Raw genomic sequence first — 20753 nt, 5'->3', positions numbered from 1 at the left:
GATACCTCCTAATATTTGGGACACTAACAGACTGCTAAAACTTAGGCAAAGGGAGACATTCTGGATAAAAGAATTAGACTGCCTACAACCAAAAGGGTTAAATGTGGATCTAGATATCCAATAATTTTTAATCTAATAATGTGTAGGTTTTAGAAATAGGTGTTCAATATGGGGCTATATCCCACAATAGACAAACAGACATTAGGCTTGGGTGACTAATTATAGGACAATTAGGTTTGCTATACAATATATATGTTGCTTAGGTAAATTGTTCAATTGAATTATTTTATATAGTAAGATTTTAAAATATGGAAAGTTTTAAATGTTACTCTTTTTAACATATATTATATATATAATATTTATAAATTGTACCTAATACATATAGTGATATAGGTTTTAAATGCAATGCTTTAAAATTTGCATATACGTTAAAATACAAGGGTTAACAGATCATGTGTGTAGAATACTGCCTATTTAAGGAGCATTTCCCATAAGGCTCTACACTCTTGAAAAAGTGTCAAGTCAGACATGAAACGTACGTCGAGTTTTTAGTTTTTAATTGGTTTCAGTGAGGCTACCGAGCTCACAACTACGTGAGCATTTGGATGAGCTGAGAAACCGTGAGTTTTAATTAAGATTGTTTTACTTTATACTCATCATTATTAGGCGGTTGTATATGAACTCACTTTATGCAGCCTGGCTCCCTTTTTGGATTTGCGATATCCCACACATTAAAACCGTCAAAGAAGCTGTCAGAGAAACAGCGTGTTAAGCACTCTGACGATTGGATCAGCTGGGAGTATCCAGAAGGAGGCGGACTAATAACACGTCAGACACCGAAGCAAGCTTCATAGTTGTATACAACTTATGTGCATGGTATATGTTTTTACTCTGTAAGTAGCACCCTGGGAAGGGGCTATTTAATAAATTGTACCTATTGTCTACACTCAGATGCGTGTTGCGATTCTCTGTCTTCTCGTTTTTATAGTTAACTCTTGAACAGTCTGTGATGGGACATTCTCTGGAGGAGCTGCAATTGTAATACACTGATTACATGGGACTCATGAACTTCCTATCATAATATCAAGTAACTTGTGTATCAGATTTAAAGGATACTATTTAAAAGATCTGTTGTAACACACAAGATTATTAATAGATTTATATGATATTCTTCTATGATGGTACACTCTAGAAGTTAATTTTGTGGTATGCAGTAGCGCACTTTGTGTTCTATATATTTTTCTTAACTGTGCTAAAGCTGACCGAAGGTGCATTAGGAGTACATTCACTTTGGAGCCCTTTCCAGTCAAACACCTTGCCATATGCCATATACATTTTTAACCCTTATAAAAAAATCAATATATAGTTTTTTTTTATTACAAATGTTTATATATGAGTGTAATTATTTTAATGTGGTTTACATGTGTTTAGTAAAATCTATTTTTTAATCCTTACACTTCAGGTCACTCGAACACAGCCCATATCTCTCAACTTGTAATATCACTGATATTTAGCATGGTTCAGATATCCATTGAAAGCAATGTGTGCATTGAAGTGATGTCGGCCACGCTGAACTTTCTCTGGTAATATAGTTTACCATGGACTTTGGTATTTTGAAACAAACTAGCCAGCTTACATTCATTGAGATGAAACTGAGATTTACAGACGTTATATGCTTATGCAGATAGTTCTGATACAACTTGTGAAGAAACTTTATACTCACCCAAGGAAGCTCACTCTACAATGCTACAAGACTCATTTCACAATAGAAATATAAGGTACCCTTCAAATTTTAGCTTCTTGTTTATCATTTCAACTATGTTTTCATAAACTATAGTGTACCTTAAAGGGACAGTCTAGTCCAAAATAAACTTTCATGATTCAGATAGAGAATGTAATTTTAAACATATTTCCAATTTACTTTTATCACCAATTTTGCTTTGTTCTCTTGGTATTCTTAGTTGAAAGCTAAACCTAGGAGGTTCATATGAAAATTTCGAAGCCCTTGAAGGCCGCCTCTTCTCTCAGAGCATTTTAACAGTTTTTCACCACTAGAGGGTGTTAGTTCACATTTGTCATATAGATAACACTGTGCTCACGCACGTGGAGATCCAGTGAGCCAGCTCTGATTGGCTAAAATGGATGTCTGTCAAAAGAACTGAAATAAGGGGGCAGTTTGCAGAGGCTTAGATACAAGGTAATCACAGAGGTAAAAAGCATATTTATATAACTTTGTTGGTTATGCAAAACTAGGGAATGGGTAATAAAGGGATTATCTATCTTTTTAAACAATAACAATTCTGGTGTAGACTGTCCCTTTAAATAAGAGTTTTACAGTTTACTTTGAATATGATTTTTTCTATGTAATTTAAAGATGATTTTTATGGCTTAATGAAAATTTGCATCTTGCAGCAGGCTCTTAACACTTATTTGTATGTGCACTGTATAGATACATTTTTCTGCATAATACAATTCCGAATTGTACAGTTAAAACTAAATACACTTTTTTTAGTTTGCGTTATTTAGCTTTTTTTTTAAATTTATTTTCAGCTACTGTTAAGTTCCTCACCAGACAACTTCACCAACATTAGATGAGATCAGATAGCGTATGAACTGCTTCATGTTGTTGTAAATTGCTCTTCCTTCCTCTACAGCAGACACAATAGTTGAGAAGTTGTCGTCAGAAAGAACCATTTCAGCAGCTGACTTTGCAACTGCGGTACCAGATCCCATAGCTATGCCTATCTCTGCCTTCTTCAGAGCAGGAGCATCATTAACTCCATCACCAGTCTAGAAAAAAGCAAAAGAGGTAAAAATACACAGTATTTAAAATCCTTTCTATCTACAACCTGATTTAGACAATAATGATCCTACCATGGCAGTAATTTCATTGAGGGATTGCAGATATTCCACTATCTTTGACTTGTGGGCTGGCTCCACACGGGCAAAGCATCGAGCTCTACGGCAAGCATCACGTTGTTTCTCGGGGGATAAGTCGTCAAACTCCCTTCCAGTGTATGCTTTGTCTGTTATGTCTTCACTATTAGAAAAAATTCCAATCTTACGGCAGATAGCCACAGCGGTACCTTTGTTGTCACCTGTTATCATTATGACTTTAATGCCAGCTTCCTTGCATAAGTTGATTGAAACTGTAACTTCTTTCCGAGGAGGATCCAGCATCCCAACACATCCAACAAATGTCAAATTTGTCTAAAATCAAGAGGAATATAATGATTTTGTTTTTCATCAGCAATGTACACACTATTATACAAAAAAATGGTATAGAATGTATATCACTATATTGGTCTTAGCTGCCCAATCATCTTCAATATTTTATTACTACTAACAAATGGCATTTACGTGTAGTCTTGAATTTATCGCATAGGAAGAGAAAGGTGAAGGTGATTTAAACATAAAAGAAGATGAGCTTAAAAATACTAGAAATAGCCAGTTATCGTATATTTTGACAAAGGTCTGTGTCTTTAGGGTCGATACTACAATAGAGGAAGATTAGGCAACACCATTGCATATATATATTTTTTATAATGTGTATTTTTTGTTTTGCAGCCTAACATAGGCTTCAAGATCTACTGTGGTTTTGTAGCTGTGTGACTAATTTTGTGCTTTTTTTTCTATTGGCTGTGTTGCAATAAGATAATCTTGCACATTACTTTCCCCAATAAGGTAAGTATGAATCTGTTTTAATTAAGGGAGTATTCAGAGACATTTAGCTGTTTTCTGCACAATAAATGTGTGAGCAGTAAGAGGTTTGCTTGGACTTTCTACTCCATAATTATTATTGTTTAAAAAGTTAAATAATCCCTTTATTATCCATTCCCCAGTTTTACATAACCAACATGATTATATTAATATACTTTTTACCCTGTATCTAAGCCTCTGCAGACTGCCCTCTTATTTCAGTTCTTTTTACAGACATGTATTTTATCCAATCAGTGCTGACTCATAAATAACTCCATCAGAGTGAGCACAGTGTTAGCTATATGGAACACATGAACTATCGCGGTCTAGCTGTGAAAAACTGTCAAAATGCATTCAGATAAGAGGCGGCCTTCAAGGGCTTAGAAATTAGCATAGGAGCCTACCTAGGTTTAGCTTTCAACAAAGAATACCAAGAGTACAAAGCAAATTTGAAGATAAAGGTAAATTGGAAGGTTGATTAAAATTGCATGCCCTATCTAAATCATGAAAGTTTAATTTTGACTAGACTGTCCTAATAAAAGGAGGAGAGCTCTATGGTTTCAAACACCTTTTAAAAAGGCCACAAGAGGGCAATGAAGGGTGCATTATAAAAACTTTGGAGTGTATGTGTGTCACCATGATTGGGTCGTAATGGCAAACAAAGTCTCTTGGATGAGTTGATGATAATGACAAGATATGTTGATAATAACTAGTATTACAGATGAAGTCTCACAGAAAGAGCACCAGTGTTTACTCTTGCAAAGATACAGGTTTACTTCATATTACATATATATATATATATATATATATATATATATATATATATATATATATATATATGTTCACATGCATTCATTTTCATTTATTTTGAAAAGATACAATGTTTTGTATTGACATGGCAATGAAAAATAATATAACCCATATATATGTGTGCATTTTACCTGAAATGTAAGCAGGCATCTTACCTCATAGTTGATGAATTTGGTGGAATCTTCTAGCTGCATTTCTTCAATTTTTTGTGGAACATCGCGAGTTGCTAGTGCAAGGCATCGCAGAGTATCACTGCCAGTTCCCCAATCTCGAATTGTTGACATGATCTTTTCTCTTGCAGAGGGAGTCAGGGGAAGCTTTGCAGAACCGACACGCACGTAGTTGCAACGTTCAATCACACTCTCTGGAGCTCCCTGGGATTATGATAGTGATATTGTAGATGAGGTAGACAGAGGGCAAAAGTACATGCAATTTACTTTCCACATATCTGCCTAAATCACTAGCATTATACATAAATGATCTTAATTAAAACAAATAATAAGGTACATTGATTAACCTTTCTGAAAAACCATAATTTTGCCAAAAAAACAATTGACTCTGAAGTCACTGATTCTCTATGTAATAAGTACTACATTTTTAAGGTGCATTTTATATGGTACATATATTGTATATATAGACTTCTAAGCATTAGCTAACAGTTTAAAACTTATATATTTTTTACACTAGATGGCAATACATCACCATTACTAAAAATCTAAGAAACATCAAAATGTAACTAAGTTTTAAGAGGAAAGGCAGCACTGATAAAATTAGTTAGATGGTCTCATTAAAGCTTAAGTGTTCACTAGAAGGGACTGTATTGCTTCTTAAAACAGTATTCCCTTGTTACCTTATAAAGAAATATTCTAGTCTGTTAGTTAAATTGAATTGCATGTATTTTTATCCTAGAAAAGAAAAACTAGTATGTCTGAGGTTTTATTTTAAAATACTGGACTGTGCTGAAGCTAGTCATAAATAGATCCAAGATTCAGAATGGTTAAATCAATTGTTTTGATAGCTTATTAATAATTTTATTTGTTATATCTAAATATGACATTTGCTGAGCAAAACGTTAATTGTTTCTATAAACCCAGCAAAGTTATACAAAACACATTAATATATAACCATAATTTACAGTTCTACCAATGTATCAAAGACTATTTTAGTTTAAAGCCCTTGAAACCTGTGTCTCAAATTCCTTTTCTGGTAGGACAAGCCGGCCTTGTTTCATATTTACGAACAGAGTTTGTGGGTACTTCAAGAAATAAAAAAAGGCTGTGGGTCATAGATAACTGTTGCATGCTTTGTCATATGCTGTAGCCTTTGCTGCAATCCAAAGAGATATTCCTAACCCTATAATACATCTCTGATGAGACAGCGACAATGTAGTGTTGATAGCCATGATCTTTTGCCCACCATGATACAACCAATGAAGTCACTATTATGGCCTGTGATGTTCAACTGCAGTATTGTTGGAGGATAATCATGAACAGTTTTGAAGATTCGCACAGGGCTTTTGTATTATTAATCTTATACATAGTAAGTAAAGAGAATAATTCTTACCTTAACAAACATCTTGTTGCCAGAAGCTGCTGAGGCGGAACCAATAGGGGTACAGTATACGGACATAGACTTGCGATCTCGAGAGAACTCCAGAGTGCACTCCTTCTTCATGAGCTGCTTAATTACCTAACAGGCCATAATATTAAAGGGGAGAACATGTAAATTTCAGGAATGATAATTTCAGTGGAAGTATAAGGCTGTCAGAAAAATTAATTTATCAAACTTCTGTGCAGTAGGCTGAGGAGAATTTAGATTGTGTGCTTTCCTAGGTACTGAATAATCTGCTGACCAAAACCCTAAAAGATTATAAAATGTATAACACTTATAAAAGTTATACCTTGAAGACTAGAAAACATATTTCTTAAAAAAAAAAAAAAAACTATTAGTATTAATTAATGAAACATACTTACAGAATTGCAGGCATTTGCTTTCTCCACCTTTGTAAGATTATCCAGGTCTGTATTAAATACATTCATTTTTTCAACTAGGCTGGTCAAAGCGGTTTCAGTTGCCTCTCCAACTTTCTCATAAACTCCTTTTGACTAGAATTAAAAATATAATCAATACATTGGTTTCATGATTACACAACAATGTTTAGAAAATAAGATCATTTACTTATCAGAGTAAAAAAAAACTGAATCTACTTTAATTCATAGGAAACATCATATAATATAAAAGTATGCTAAATTAAAACGTTTATAGGAATGGATTTGATAATAGACTTTAAAGAGCAATACACTTAAATGTTATCCTACCAATATAACTTTATAAAAAACAATTATCCTGAATACTCACTATATTGAAGTCCAGGGAAGAATCGTTGCAGAGTGCACAAATTGTTGCCAATTCTACTAGACCGTCATATTGTCCACACTTAACAGGCCTGTTATCTTTTAATCTGCATGCAAATTAATGGTGAAAATAAAAACATATGATATCGGTTATGTCTAAAAATGCAACTATTTTGCTCGCCACTTATGAAAAAATAGAACTAAGAATGTATGTTTTGGGTTGGCAAACAGGATAGCCACAGCTTACAAGAGCCCTAATGGGGGGTGATGAGTAGAGGAGAACCGCAAACAGAGGGTACTCTGCAACCTTATCTAAATCTGGCTCTGTGCCCTTGGATATTTGTGTATTTAATGGCCAGAAATGTATATGTGGACCTTAAGGGTCCTAAATTATCTTTCCTGTGTCCCCATGTGATAGAAAGTTATCTGTCACTGATATAAATGATCTATTAGTTACTTGTATTTAAGGAGTTAAAAGTGGGTAACAGTAACATAGAAGAGACACTGTCTCTGTTTAATTTACACGTTTTAAATAAAAGAGAAAAATGTAAATGTTTAGACGAAGACAGATTTACAGTGGTGTAGAAGTTGTAATAGTTATCTGCCTTACGTTTTAATTATTTTCTAAGCATGTAGGAATGGAAATCAAACATTGGCAATACAATGAGCTAACATGTTCTTTATATGAAATGGTGCATTGTATTGCATCTTTAAAAAAGTAATTCCAATAGCTTACTTTAAATAGGCTAACAAGCTACTACTAGAAAAGGCAACTGCAGCACTTACAGAGAAACTTAACAGTAGATAATTGTGTAAAATTCAGTGAATGGAAGTGAAGATACCTTGTTCTTTTTGACAACAGTTTGATTGTTTCCATGGCAACCAACACTTATTTTTTTTGTTAAACACATCTTATGGAAAGGGATGCTTCCTAGAATATGACCAACCAAGTATTATCAACTGAAAATATTTAGTTCAGCAGATATGATCAATAATTCTCCAAACTAGTAAGAAATTAAAACCCCCCACCCCCCTCCCCTGCTACTTTATAAATGATGATGGCTTGCTTTATAAAACCTATTATGTGTTGCTACTTGATGCAATTATATGTTATAAAACACTGATCAGTGATTGACTAAGTGCAGAAACTAAACAGTTCTAGATAAAGAGAAACACTGTAGCTTGGAGGGACATAACGTGGAAGCAAATAAAAGGCAAAATTAGAGTCTATCATATGCTTAAATAAACCGTTTCAAATATTGTTTCATTTAAACAAATTGTCTGTCTGCCACAGGGAAATCAGAGCTTAACAAACAGAATTTGTTTTATATATTAGATAATGATATTTAATGGCCCAGGCACTTACATTTCACCTTCAGGGGCATAGGTGGATCCAGTAATGGTGAACTCGTGGAGACTGCAATTCATCCCTTCAATCTTTTCAACTACAAACATCTATAGAAAAAAAAGCACACACACGTTGAAGAACCACAAATATTTCTCAGTGGTTCCAAAATGTCCAAACAAGGTAACAGAATTCATAAAACAGACAAAAAGCTGGCACTGGATCATTGCTTCTTGTTCTACATGATTACCTTTGGATTTCTGAAAAAGATTTTTTTAATTAATCTCTATAATGCCATAATACAAGGATTGTTTAGGTTTGGCATTAGAGACCTTTTTATCTGCTTTTAAATTTAGCATGCATAGTCTGTTAAAACCCTCCAGCTAGATGATTTTCATATAGAAAACTCCTCTCTCTACAGACAATGGCACATTGCATACACATGCACAAGAATAATTCTGCATAAAGTACAGTGGAAAATGACTCTTAAGGATCAGTACATGGAGAAAAACAATTCATACCACGTGTAAACAAAGTGTTTTGGTATATAAGCACTGTTTTTTGTTTAAAAAAAAAAGAAGAAGATCATTAAAACATTACCTAGGGGTCAACCACAATCTATCTGCTGCCGGTGTTCTGTCGATTTTTGCAACCCATCGAATTTTGCTACCTCACATTATGCACATGCTCGCAATTACATTACCGCATTCAAGTTGCAATCTGAGGTCAGGTGTTGGGCAAATTGCACCCATAATTGCCAGTGTGTGGGCGGTAATTAATTGAATGGTATATGTGGTCTCTCACCGGGTACACAACACTCTAGCAAACAAGCCATTACTATAGACTATAGAGTGCCTGTGGGGACATATACCATATACAACTAATTGCTGCCCACACACTGGGAATTATGGGTGCACTTTGCCCAACACGTAACCATTTACACATGCACCTGCTCTTTACTAAGGTGTCCTGGAACTGTGAAGTCCAATGTGTCCACAGGTGCAGTTATCTTTGCAAAAAAAATTGTGAGGATTGCGTTGAGGAATTTTCCTATCCATCGGATTTTACTACCTGACAATCTGCACAGGTGCGCACATACGTCACCACATTCCACACATGTTTTTGCAACGTGTTGAATTTGGTGGCGTTTCTGTGTGCATGTAAATAATGTGAGGTAGCAAAATTCGACAGGTAGTAACAATCGACAGAACACCGGCTTCCAAAAATAAATTTTTCATATCGGCCAATTGGGAGCCAAGGTTTTTGGGTGATTGCAATGCTGTATTAAAAACTTTCACTTCAAACATGTTTTCAACTGAAAAGCTCCTTGTTTTCAAAATAGAAACCGTGAGGTCTCCCGATAGTGACACATACAATAGTCCATTCACACCTCTTAAGGTTACAGCAAAGCTGTATGCCATATGTATCTTGGCAGGATGGAAAGAATTATATAGGCACTTTAGTACACCAACATCTACAAATGGTGTGATTTAATATTTCATATCGCTGTGATTGTCACGAACAGTACAGGCATTAGAGAAATCATGTTTTTACAGGAGTTTGCATTATTGCGACTTTCAGAGATAATTATTGCAATCCATTATCATCTGAACCAATGCTAACCCAAGTAAAAGCATCTATTAAATTGCTGGTATGAGCAGACTGTGCACAGATTTTCTATCTTTATATCCGTGTTTCACAACTTTCACAAAGATTGTTGTAAAGAGATTGAACAAGTGTGAACAGCTTTTTATAGGTTTTTTTTTTTAGATAAAGTGAATCAAAAATATATTCTGATCGTCAAGCAGTTTTTGGCTCCATAGTGTAGATAGAGCTTTTTTCAATCAGCCGAAAACCCTCTTGTGAGTGCGAGAATTAGCTTAAATCATGCGATTGTGCTAAATTCAAAACTAGCCTTTTTGGAACGAAAAACAGCCAAAAACCTTGCTCCAAAAAGATTATGATTGAGTCCCTAGTTTGGTATGCTATAGTAAAAGAATTTGTCTTAATGATCTGTAACATATATCATTTCTATTAATGATTAGTGCACAATTCAAAGGTAGAATAGTTATTTTAGTATATTACATGGCTAAAATTGTTCTTTGATTTTAAAGGGACAGTAAACCTAAAAAATAATGTTATATAATTCTGCACATAGTGCAGAATTATATAACATTATTTTAGTGTTATCCTTATAAAACCTTTTATTCTCTTTGAATTTTTTTAAAATATGCCCGTTTTTCAGACCCGCTCTCTGTACTCTGCTGAGCGTGTCTATTTTTTTTACCCAGCGCATCGGCCCAGCTGTATGACAGCATTATTTTTTAGGTTTACTGACACTTTAACTCTTTCCCTATATCTGAGACCTGGGTATATTTTCTGACCAACAATATAACAAACAAATGCAACTTGCTTTTTACCTGACAGTATACCATAAGCATGCATTAACCAGTATATATTTCAATAAGCTTTTTCTTTTTAGCAAGACGTGTGTCCGGAACGCCACTGACAATACTGCCTTCAAGTTCACCTTTCCTATTCCTGGCATCTAGTCGGTATCAGGTGGAGGGATTCCTTAAAATGGAGTGACTGTGACAAAAGTATACTTGGGAACAACAGGGACCGGAGATGCAAGACTCAGGGAAATAGCAGGCAAGGCAAAATCATTAAACAACTCAAGGTCAGGGCAGGCGGCTGTCAAGGCAAAGTTGTTAAACAATCTGAGGTTAGGTGACTGCCAAGACAAAGTAATTAAACTATCCAAGGTCAGGGCAAGAGGCTGACAAGACAAAGCCGTAAAACAATGCAAGGTCAGGGCAGGCGACTGGCAAGACAAGTACGAACTGACTGAGAACAAGGAATAAGCACTAGGTTGCTGGAAACTGGCCAAACAAACAAGCAAGCAACATAAAGATGGAATGACGCTACTTATAGAGGCTATGGGGCGTGACTATTAACAGATGACCAACGTGTACAGTTACCTATATAAACGAATAAGCAAAGTATCCTATGATGCTGGCTACTAGGAACGTGAGAAATGCATGCATGCGGATATTGAATATGGGGACAATATAAAAACAGAATTTATGCTTTCTCCTACGGTGTGTCCGGTCCACGGCTTCATCCTTACTTGTGGGAATATATTCTCTTCCCTAACAGGAAATGGCAAAGAGAGCACAGCAAAAGCTGCCCATATAGCTCCCCCTCTGGCTCTGCCCCCCAGTCATTCGACCGATGGTTAGGAGAAAAAGGAGAAACCATAGGGTGCCGTGGTGACTGTAGTGTATGGAATAAAAATTTTCAAACCTGACTAAAAGCCAGGGTGGGCCGTGGACCGAACACACCGTAGGAGAAAGAAATTTAGCAGGTAAGCATAAATTCTGTTTTCTCCTACATTGGTGTGTCCGGTCCATGGCTTCATCCTTACTTGTGGGAACCAATACCAAAGCTTTAGGACACGGATGAAGGGAGGGAGCAAGTCAGGTTACCTAAACGGAAGGCACCACGGCTTGCAAAACCTTTCTCCCAAAAACAGCCTCCGAAGAAGCATAAGTATCGAATTTGTAAAATTTGGCAAAAGTATGCAGAGAAGACCAAGTCGCTGCCTTACAGATCTGATCAACCGAAGCCTCATTCTTGAAGGCCCATATGGAAGCCACAGCTCTAGTAGAGTGAGCTGTAATTCGTTCAGGAGGCTGCCGTCCGGCAGTCTCATAAGCCAATCGGATGATCCTTTTCAGCCAAAAAGAAAGAGAGGTAGCAGTAGCTTTCTGCCCTCTCCTCTTACCAGAATAAACGACAAACAAAGATGATGTTTGTCTGAAATCCTTTGTTGCTTCTAAATAGAATTTTAAAGCACGGACCACATCTAGGTTGTGTAACAAACGTTCCTTCTTTGAAACTGGATTCGGACATAGAGAAGGAACAACTATTTCCTGGTTAATATTCCTGTTGGAAACTACTTTTGGAAGAAAACCAGGTTTGGTACGTAAAACTACCTTATCTGCATGAAATACCAGATAGGGAGAAGTACACTGCAAAGCAGATGGAGGAGTCATAGGAGGAGTCATAGGTCTGTAAACAGGCTTTATTCTGACTAACGCCTGTACAAATGCTTGTACATCTGGCACGGCTGCCAGACGTTTGTGCAACAAGACAGACAGAGCAGATATCTGTCCCTTTAGAGAACTAGCTGAAAGACCTTTCTCCATACCCTCTTGGAGAAAGGAAAGAATCCTAGGAATTTTGATTTTACTCCAAGAAAAACCCTTGGATTCGCACCAACGGATATATTTGTGCCATATCTTATGGTAAATCTTCCTAGTCACAGGCTTTCTGGCTTGAACCAGAGTATCTATAACTGAATCTGAAAACCCACGCTTAGATAGAATCAAGCGTTCAATTTCCAAGCAGTCAGTTGCAGAGAGACTAGATTTGGATGTTCGAATGGAACTTGTACTAGAAGATCCTGTCTCAAAGGTAGCTTCCATGGTGGAGCCGATGACATATTCACCAGGTCTGCATACCAAGTCCTGCGTGGCCACGCAGGAGCTATTAGGATCACCGAGGCCTTCTCCTGTTTGATCCTGGCTACCAGCCTGGGAAGGAGAGGGAACGGTGGAAACACATAAGCTAGACTGAACGACCAAGGCGCCACTAATGCATCCACTAGTGTCGTCCTGGGATCCCTGGATCTGGACCCGTATCGAGGAACTTTGAAGTTCTGACGAGACACCATCAGATCCATATCCGGAGTGCCCCATAGTTGAGTTAACTGGGCAAAGACCTCCGGGTGGAGCTCCCACTCCCCCGGATGGAAAGTCTGACGACTCAAATAATCCGCCTCCCAGTTGTCTACTCCTGGGATGTGGATTGCAGATAGGTGGCAGGAGTGATCCTCCGCCCATTTGATGATCTTGGATACCTCTGTCATCGCCAAGGAACTCCTTGTTCCCCCCTGATGATTGATGTACGCTACAGTCGTCATGTTGTCCGACTGAAATCTTATGAATCTGGCCTTCGCTAGGTGAGGCCAGGCCAGGAGCGCATTGAATATCGCTCTCAGTTCCAAAATGTTTATCGGGAGAAGGGACTCTTCCCGAGACCATAGACCCTGAGCTTTCAGGGAGTCCCAGACCGCGCCCCAGCCTAAGAGACTGGCGTCGGTCGTGACGATGACCCACTCTGGTCTGCGGAAACTCATTCCCTGAGACAGGTGATCCTGAGTCAACCACCAGTGGAGCGAGTCTCTGGTTACCTTGTCTACTTGAATCTGGGGAGACAAGTCTGCATAATCCCCATTCCACTGTTTGAGCATGCACAGTTGCAATGGTCTTAGATGAATTCGAGCAAAAGGAACCACGTCCATTGCTGCAACCATTAGTCCTATTACCTCCATGCACTGAGCTATGGAAGGCTGAGGAATAGATTGAAGAACTTGACAAGCGTTTAGAAGTTTTAATTTTCTGACCTCTGTCAGAAAGATCTTCATTTCTACAGAATCTATTATTGTTCCCAGAAAGGGAACCCTTGTAGACGGGGACAGGGAACTCTTTTCTACGTTCACCTTCCACCCATGAGACCTGAGAAAGGCTAATACAATGTCTGTATGAGCCCTTGATCTGGAAAGGGACGACGCTTGGATTAGGATGTTGTCTAAGTAAGGTGCCACCGCAATGCCCCTCGGTCTTAGAACCGCTAGCAGGGATCCTAGCACCTTTGTGAAAATTCTGGGAGCAGTGGCTAAACCGAACGGAAGAGCCACGAACTGGTAATGTTTGTCCAGAAAGGCGAACCTTAGGAACTGATGATGATCTTTGTGGATAGGAATATGTAGGTACGCATCCTTTAAGTCCACGGTAGTCATGTATTGACCCTCCTGGATTGTTGGTAAAATCGTTCGAATGGTTTCCATTTTGAATGATGGAACTCTGAGGAATTTGTTTAGAATTTTTAAATCCAGAATTGGCCTGAAAGTTCCCTCTTTTTTGGGAACTACAAACAGGTTTGAGTAAAACCCCAGACTTTGTTCCGCTGTCGGAACTGGGTGTATCACTCCCATCTTTAATAGGTCTCCTATGCAATGTAAGAATGCCTGTCTCTTTATCTGGTCTGAAGATAAGCGAGACATGTGGAACCTTCTCATCACTTTCTGTTGTAGAGTAAATAGTACAAACCGGCACTATTTTAAAATAACAAACTCTTGATAGAAGAAATAAAACTACAACTAACACCACATACTCTTTACCATCCCCGTGGAGATGCTACTTGTTCAGAGCGGCAAAGAGAATGACTGGGGGGCGGAGCCAGAGGGGGAGCTATATGGGCAACTTTTGCTGTGCTCTCTTTGCCATTTCCTGTTAGGGAAGAGAATATATTCCCACAAGTAAGGATGAAGCCGTGGACCGGACACACCAATGTAGGAGAAAAAAGAGAGAAGAGCTCAACCTGGGAACAAACATTAGCATAATAGCTTGTTCTATGGCTAGTTGCCACTCTAGGAGCAGACTTTTTTTGCTCAACATGTGCCTTTCACAGAGAAGAACATTCATGAAGTATATCAGTCTGGTCCTGACTAAACAGTACAGTCCTGAAATACCAGGCAATCCCTCTCTGAACGAGACAAATGGCAAAACCCCAGATGTACATTTCAGTCTAGTGTGGGCCTCGTCAGTGAGGTGCAGCCTTATCTCTCTGGGCACAATGAGCAACGGGTCCACATCACCCTTAGGGAGACTTCCTTGAGGGTGATAATTTGCATATATAAAAAAGAAGGGCCCAACTTGGGAATGAACATTAGCATAATAGCTTATTCTATGGCTGGTTACCAACCTAGGAGCAGCCTCTTTTTGCTCAACATGTGCTTTTCACAGAGAAGAGAATACCTGCCAAATTGCTATACTTGGAAACATCTACTCAGGACCAGCACATGAACACAAGCAAGTGATCCACTAACAGCTGCATGACCCTGACAACCAGAGATGTTCATCTGCCATCCCAGCAGGGAAGGTACATGACAACGTGTAATATCATGTAAACACTTATAGGCTAATGTGAGTATGTGTGGGTGTGTGTTGGATTGTATTAACAGATTTTCTCTCATTTTGTATACTTATTTTGATTAGTTTGAGATATACATTTATACATGAAAAAATGTTTAAATGGGTTAAAGTAATCTTATCAAGATATCAATAACACAAATTCTATTCAATCATAATTAAATAAATTATAAATAGAATAATATTTTGTGATAATTATAGAATAGTACAATTTTAAAAATATAATAGTAGCATTTTATAATTCTGTAATTGAGCTGACAAAGGGCTGAATTTATTCATCAGCAGAGGCTGCTTCGGAGTTTGTGCAGTGCACTCGTAAGCTTTCTTACCGAAGTTAATCACTTTGCCACCTCAGAGGTAATGGAGCTAAATCCACCCAAGCTCATTGGTTCAGGGCTGTTGACAGGTAGCACATGCTTTTTAAAAGAAACCATACAGTCCTTTAGGTTTAATCTCTATTAAATGCTTAATTTATAAATCGGAATTGTGATTCTTAAAAGTTCCCTTATATTACACAATCAGCAGTTTATCAGCACAAAAATAGAAAAATGAGGCCTTCCTAATGATGATTTAGATTATTTTTTTTTAAGTGGAATATATAACAACATACTGGGGCCTATTTATCAAATGTCTTGCAGACCTGATCAGACAGTGCGGATCAGGTCCGCAAGACATCGTTGAATGCGGAGAGCAATACGCTCTCTGTATTCAGCATTGCACCAGCAGCTCACAAGAGCTGCTGGTGCAACGCCGCCCCCTGCAGACTCGCGGCCGCCAGCAGGGAAGTGCCAATCAACCCGATCGTACTCGATCGGGTTGAATTCCGGCGATTCCTGTCCGCCTGCTCAGAGCAGGAGAATAGGGTTATGGAGCAGCGGTCTTTAGCCCGCTGCTCCATAACTTGTGTTTCTGGCGAGTCTGAAGACTCGCCAGAAACACGGGCCGTCAAGCTCCGTTCGGAGCTTGATAGATAGGCCCCATTGGCTTCAGTAAATATAAGCTACAAGTATGTCTTCTGGAACATGCAATAACATAAGCATTGTATATGACTGTTTGAAAAAAAAAAAAAAACATAATTTATGCTTACCTGATAAATTCCTTTCTTCTGTAGTGTGATCAGTCCACGGGTCATCATTACTTCTGGGATATTACTCCTCCCCAACAGGAAGTGCAAGAGGATTCACCCAGCAGAGCTGCATATAGCTCCTCCCCTCTACGTCACTCCCAGTCATTCGACCAAGGACCAACGAGAAAGGAAAAGCCAAGGGTGAAGTGGTGACTGGAGTATAAATTAAAAAATATTTACCTGCCTTAAAAACAGGGCGGGCCGTGGACAGATCACACAACAGAAGAAAGGAATTTATCAGGTAAGCATAAATTATGTTTTGTTCTGTTAAGTGTGATCAGTCCACGGGTCATCATTACTTCTGGGATACCAATACCAAAGCAAAAGTACACGGATGACGGGAGGGATAGGCAGGCTCTTTATACAGAAGGAACCACTGCCTGAAGAACCTTTCTCCCAAAAATAGCCTCCGATGAAGCAAAAGTGTCAAATTTGTAAAATTTGGAAAAAGTATGAAGCGAAGACCAAGTTGCAGCCTTGCAAATCTGTTCAACAGAGGCCTCATTCTTGAAGGCCCAAGTGGAAGCCACAGCTCTAGTAGAATGAGCTGTAATTCTTTCAGGAGGCTGCTGTCCAGCAGTCTCATAAGCTAAACGAATTATGCTACGAAGCCAAAAAGAAAGAGAGGTAGCGGAAGCTTTTTGACCTCTCCTCTGCCCAGAGTAAATGACAAACAGAGAAGACGTTTGTCGAAATTCCTTAGTTGCCTGTAAGTAAAATTTTAGAGCACGGACTACATCCAGGTTGTGCAGTAGACGTTCCTTCTTTGAAGAAGGATTTGGGCATAAAGAAGGAACAACAATCTCTTGATTGATATTCCTGTTAGTAACTACCTTAGGTAAGAACCCAGGTTTAGTACGCAGGACTACCTTATCCGAATGAAAAATCAAATAAGGAGAATCACAATGTAAGGCTGATAATTCAGAGACTCTTCGAGCCGAGGAAATAGCCATTAAAAATAGAACTTTCCAAGATAACAACTTTATCTCAATGGAATGAAGGGGTTCAAACGGAACGCCCTGTAAAACATTAAGAACAAGGTTTAAACTCCATGGTGGAGCAACAGTTTTAAACACAGGCTTAATTCTGGCCAAAGCCTGACAAAAAGCCTGGACGTCAGGAACTTCTGACAGACGTTTGTGTAACAGAATGGACAGAGCTGAGATCTGTCCCTTTAATGAACTAGCAGATAAACCCTTTTCTAAACCTTCTTGTAGAAAAGACAATATCCTAGGAATCCTAACCTTACTCCAAGAGTAACCTTTGGATTCACACCAATAGGTATCAATAACTGACTCAGAAAATCCACGTCTTGATAAAATCAAGCGTTCAATTTCCAAGCAGTCAGCTTCAGAGAAGTTAGATTTTGATGTTTGAAGGGACCCTGTATCAGAAGGTCCTGTTTCAGAGGTAGAGACCAAGGTGGACAGGATGACATGTCCACCAGGTCTGCATACCAAGTCCTGCGTGGCCACGCAGGTGCTATTAGAATCACTGATGCTCTCTCTTGTTTGATTCTGGCAATCAATCGAGGAAGCAACGGGAAGGGTGGAAACACGTAAGCCATCCTGAAGTCCCAAGGTGCTGTCAGAGCATCTATCAGGACTGCTCCTGGATCCCTGGATCTGGACCCGTAACGAGGAAGCTTGGCGTTCTGTCGAGACGCCATGAGATCTATCTCTGGTTTGCCCCAACGTCGAAGTATTTGGGCAAAGACCTCCGGATGAAGTTCCCACTCCCCCGGATGAAAAGTCTGACGACTTAAGAAATCCGCCTCCCAGTTCTCCACTCCCGGGATCTGGATTGCTGACAGGTGGCAAGAGTGAGACTCTGCCCAGCAAATTATCTTTGATACTTCCATCATAGCTAGGGAGCTTCTTGTCCCTCCCTGATGGTTGATGTAAGCTACAGTCGTGATGTTGTCCGACTGAAACCTGATGAACCCCCGAGTTGTCAACTGGGGCCAAGCCAGGAGGGCATTGAGAACTGCTCTCAATTCCAGAATGTTTATTGGCAGGAGACTCTCCTCCTGACTCCATTGTCCCTGAGCCTTCAGAGAATTCCAGACGGCACCCCAACCTAGAAGGCTGGCGTCTGTTGTTACAATTGTCCAGTCTGGTCTGCTGAATGGCATCCCCCTGGACAGATGTGGCAGAGAAAGCCACCATAGAAGATAATTTCTGGTCTCTTGATCCAGATTCAGAGAAGGGGATAAGTCTGAGTAATCCCCATTCCACTGACTTAGCATGCACAGTTGCAGTGGTCTGAGGTGTAAGCGTGCAAAGGGTACTATGTCCATTGCCGCTACCATTAAGCCGATTACCTCCATGCATTGAGCCACTGACGGGTGTTGAATGGAATGAAGGGTGCGGCAAGCACTTTGAAGTCTTGTTAGCCTGTCCTCTGTCAGGTAAATCTTCATTTCTACAGAATCTATAAGAGTCCCCAGGAAGGGAACTCTTGTGAGTGGAACGAGTGAACTTTTCTTTTCGTTCACCTTCCATCCATGTGACCTTAGAAATGCCAGCACTAACTCTGTATGAGACTTGGCAGTTTGAAAGCTTGAAGCTTGTATCAGAATGTCGTCTAGGTATGGAGCTACCGAGATTCCCTGCGGTCTTAGTACCGCCAGAAGAGCACCCAGAACCTTTGTGAAGATTCTTGGAGCTGTAGCCAATCCGAATGGAAGAGCCACAAACTGGTAATGCCTGTCTAGGAAGGCAAACCTTAGGTACCGATAATGATCTTTGTGAATCGGTATGTGAAGGTAAGCATCTTTTAAATCTACAGTGGTCATGTATTGACCCTCTTGGATCATAGGTAAAATTGTCCGAAAAGTCTCCATCTTGAACGATGGAACTCTTAGGAATTTGTTTAGGATCTTTAAGTCCAGGATTGGTCTGAAAGTTCCCTCTTTTTTGGGAACCACAAACAGATTTGAGTAAAACCCCTGTCCCTGTTCCGATCGTGGAACTGGATGGATTACTCCCATTAACAAGAGCTCTTGTACGCAGCGTAGAAACGCCTCTTTCTTTGTCTGGATTGTTGACAATCTTGACAGATGAAATCTCTCTCTTGGAGGAGAGTATTTGAAGTCCAGAAGGTATCCCTGAGATATTATCTCTAGCGCCCAGGGATCCTGAACATCTCTTGCCCAAGCCTGGGCGAAGAGAGAAAGTCTGCCCCCCACTAGATCCGATCCCGGATCGGGGGCCCTCAATTCATGCTGTTTTAGGGGCAGCAGCAGGTTTCCTAGTCTGCTTGCCCTTGTTCCAGGACTGGTTAGGTTTCCAGCCTTGTCTGTAGCGAGCAACAGCTCCTTCCTGTTTTGGTGCAGAGGAAGTTGATGCTGCTCCTGCTTTGAAATTACGAAAGGAACGAAAATTAGACTGTCTAGTCTTGGCTTTGGCTTTGTCCTGAGGCAGGGCATGGCCTTTACCTCCTGTAATGTCAGCGATAATCTCTTTCAACCCGGGCCCGAATAAGGTCTGCCCTTTGAAAGGTATATTAAGCAATTTAGACTTAGAAGTAACATCAGCTGACCAGGATTTTAGCCACAGCGCCCTGCGTGCCTGAATGGCGAATCCTGAATTCTTCGCCGTAAGTTTAGTAAGATGTACTACGGCCTCCGAAATGAATGAATTAGATAGTTTAAGGACTCTAAGCCTGTCCGTAATGTCGTCCAGAGTAGCTGAACCAATGTTCTCTTCCAGAGACTCAATCCAGAATGCCGCTGCAGCCGTGATCGGCGCAATGCATGCAAGGGGTTGCAATATAAAACCTTGTTGAAAAAACATTTTCTTAAGGTAACCCTCTAACTTTTTATCCATTGGATCTGAAAAAGCACAGCTATCCTCCACCGGGATAGTGGTACGCTTAGCTAAGGTAGAAACTGCTCCCTCCACCTTAGGGACCGTTTGCCATAAGTCCCTTGTGGTGGCGTCTATTGGAAACATTTTTCTAAATATCGGAGGGGGTGAGAACGGCACACCGGGTCTATCCCACTCCTTAGTAACAATTTCAGTAAGTCTCTTAGGTATAGGAAAAACCTCAGTACTCGTCGGTACCGCAAAATATTTATCCAACCTACACATTTTCTCTGGTATTGCAACTGTGTTACAATCATTCAGAGCCGCTAACACCTCCCCTAGTAATACACGGAGGTTTTCCAGTTTAAATTTAAAATTTGAAATATCTGAATCCAGTCTGTTTGGATCAGAACCGTCACCCACAGAATGAAGTTCTCCGTCCTCATGTTCTGCCACCTGTGACGCAGTGTCTGACATGGCCCTAATATTATCAGCGCACTCTGTTCTCACCCCAGAGTGATCACGCTTACCTCTTAGTTCTGGTAATTTAGC

At 39.5% G+C, this 20753-nt stretch overlaps 1 protein-coding gene across 1 annotated transcript in view; it reads right to left on the bottom strand.

Moving 5' to 3' along the window:
* The window catches only part of ATP2A3 (ATPase sarcoplasmic/endoplasmic reticulum Ca2+ transporting 3), a 521243-nt gene that overhangs the window by 75459 nt on the left and 425031 nt on the right, over positions 1-20753 (bottom strand). Inside the window, exons 9-15 of the mRNA XM_053707504.1 lie at positions 8230-8318; positions 6868-6970; positions 6483-6614; positions 6073-6198; positions 4665-4883; positions 2875-3210; positions 2570-2790 (exon numbers count right to left, since the gene is read on the bottom strand). Of these exons, the coding sequence (XP_053563479.1) occupies positions 2570-2790; positions 2875-3210; positions 4665-4883; positions 6073-6198; positions 6483-6614; positions 6868-6970; positions 8230-8318 (1226 nt within the window). The remainder of the gene's footprint in view (positions 1-2569; positions 2791-2874; positions 3211-4664; positions 4884-6072; positions 6199-6482; positions 6615-6867; positions 6971-8229; positions 8319-20753) is intronic.

The sequence above is a fragment of the Bombina bombina genome, chromosome 3, assembly GCF_027579735.1.
Source record: "Bombina bombina isolate aBomBom1 chromosome 3, aBomBom1.pri, whole genome shotgun sequence".
NCBI lineage: Eukaryota > Metazoa > Chordata > Amphibia > Anura > Bombinatoridae > Bombina > Bombina bombina.
The sequence above is the reverse complement of the archived record's forward strand: the minus strand, read 5'-3'. Positions and strand labels throughout refer to the sequence as shown.